The sequence below is a fragment of the Triticum urartu genome, chromosome 1A (assembly GCF_056163025.1).
Source record: "Triticum urartu cultivar PI428250 chromosome 1A, HENAU_Tu73, whole genome shotgun sequence".
Classification (NCBI taxonomy): Eukaryota; Viridiplantae; Streptophyta; class Magnoliopsida; order Poales; family Poaceae; genus Triticum; species Triticum urartu.
The window spans coordinates 427,298,263-427,299,649 of record NC_141873.1 but is presented as its reverse complement, the minus strand read 5'-3'; the positions used below and the strand labels follow the sequence as shown (position 1 = coordinate 427,299,649).

Here is a 1,387-nt window from a genome sequence, read left to right as displayed (position 1 = left end):
GCTAGTTCTAGACACCACACAAGGAGAAGAAGCAGGCTAGCCGTGCCCTTGCTTCCTCCTCCCCCCAAAAACAGCTCAAGGAGCGTTGTGTAGCTACTTGATTCATCAAGTGAGCATGCGGAGACCCCGCAGAGCAGAAGTAGGGGTGTTATCTCCGCGGAGAGCCCCGAAGCTGGGTAAGATCCGCCGGCGTGCATGTCTTCGCCTCATCCCGCTTCCAGGCACCGGTGATGTCTTACTGGTTCCCACAATGATAAGCCACCCGTTGGCATATGTCGCACCTACCACCCGACACCAATCATTTATTCATTCATCTCAAACAAGGTTCAATCTTGGATTACAAAATCTCACGACTAATCGAAAATAACGGCCTAACTGATCGACGGAAAAAAATAACATGGCGGTTGACTAAATGTCTTCATCAATTATCCTTGCGTCCTCCAGTGCAGCGTCCTCTGGTGCGTCGTCCTCTGGTGCGGCGCCTCCTCTTGCGGCTTCCTTCGGTGGAGCTCTCTTCATAATCCTGATCATTGTTCACGAGGGGTCCATCATCTCCACTCGGAAAAAGGTCTTCTCCCAGGTCCATCTTCTCCTCTAATACGGCAACATCAATCTTCAGCTTGTCTACTCTCTCCATGAAATCCTTGATTTCTTCTTCATGGTCAAGGAAGTCCGCGCGTGCTTTATCCTCCAGTTCCAGTTCATGGAACAACAGCCTCCTGTGTACCTTCGAGTTTCGGCGAGTCTGGATTTCCCGGTTCCTGAGGAGACTCTCCAAGTCTTGAACATACGAGAGAATGGAGTCGTCCTCCACGGTACGGATGATATCTCCAATCCTAGCTCTGCGGGAAATCATGGCGAGGTCTGATGGGTCGAGCTCGACCCTGTACACTTCTCGGAGATGTCCAAGTGCACGATAAATTGCCATGTCTCTTCCGAGGATCCAAGTGAAATCGGTAAACTCAAAGTCAATGGGCTCTGAATGTCCTCCGAAGGTCCTCCCTGGAATGTGCACCTTAATCCTGTAGCGGGTATCCATCGGAAGTGCATTTGTAGGCTTCCCGGTGATTGAGGGCAGAGCAATCTTCAGCTTCTTCACGATCTGAACCAACTTCTTGCTAAGAGGCATCGTCTCATCTGGCTGGCAAAACTCCGGTAGAAGAACTGGGGTGAACTGAACGGCCATCTAGAATGTTGAAAATCGGAGAGAAGTCAGAAATGAACAGGGGAGAATTACGGAATGATAAGTACATAAAATAAAATAGTCTCTTCCTATGGTTTTCCGATCCTAGGGGTTACGTCCTACGGTCAGCGCATGCTCTGAATACCATCTCTATAACGACCCGACCCGAAATCAGTCAAGTCTCTGTGTAGCTGTACCATCCCA

At 49.8% G+C, this 1,387-nt stretch overlaps 1 protein-coding gene across 1 annotated transcript; it reads right to left on the bottom strand.

The window, feature by feature from the left end:
• Positions 1-421: 421 nt before the first annotated feature.
• Positions 422-1,129, bottom strand: LOC147991539 (uncharacterized). The gene has a single exon (XM_087538715.1). The coding sequence runs from the start codon at positions 1,127-1,129 to the stop codon at positions 422-424; it is 708 nt and encodes a 235-aa protein (XP_087394841.1).
• Positions 1,130-1,387: the final 258 nt, after the last annotated feature.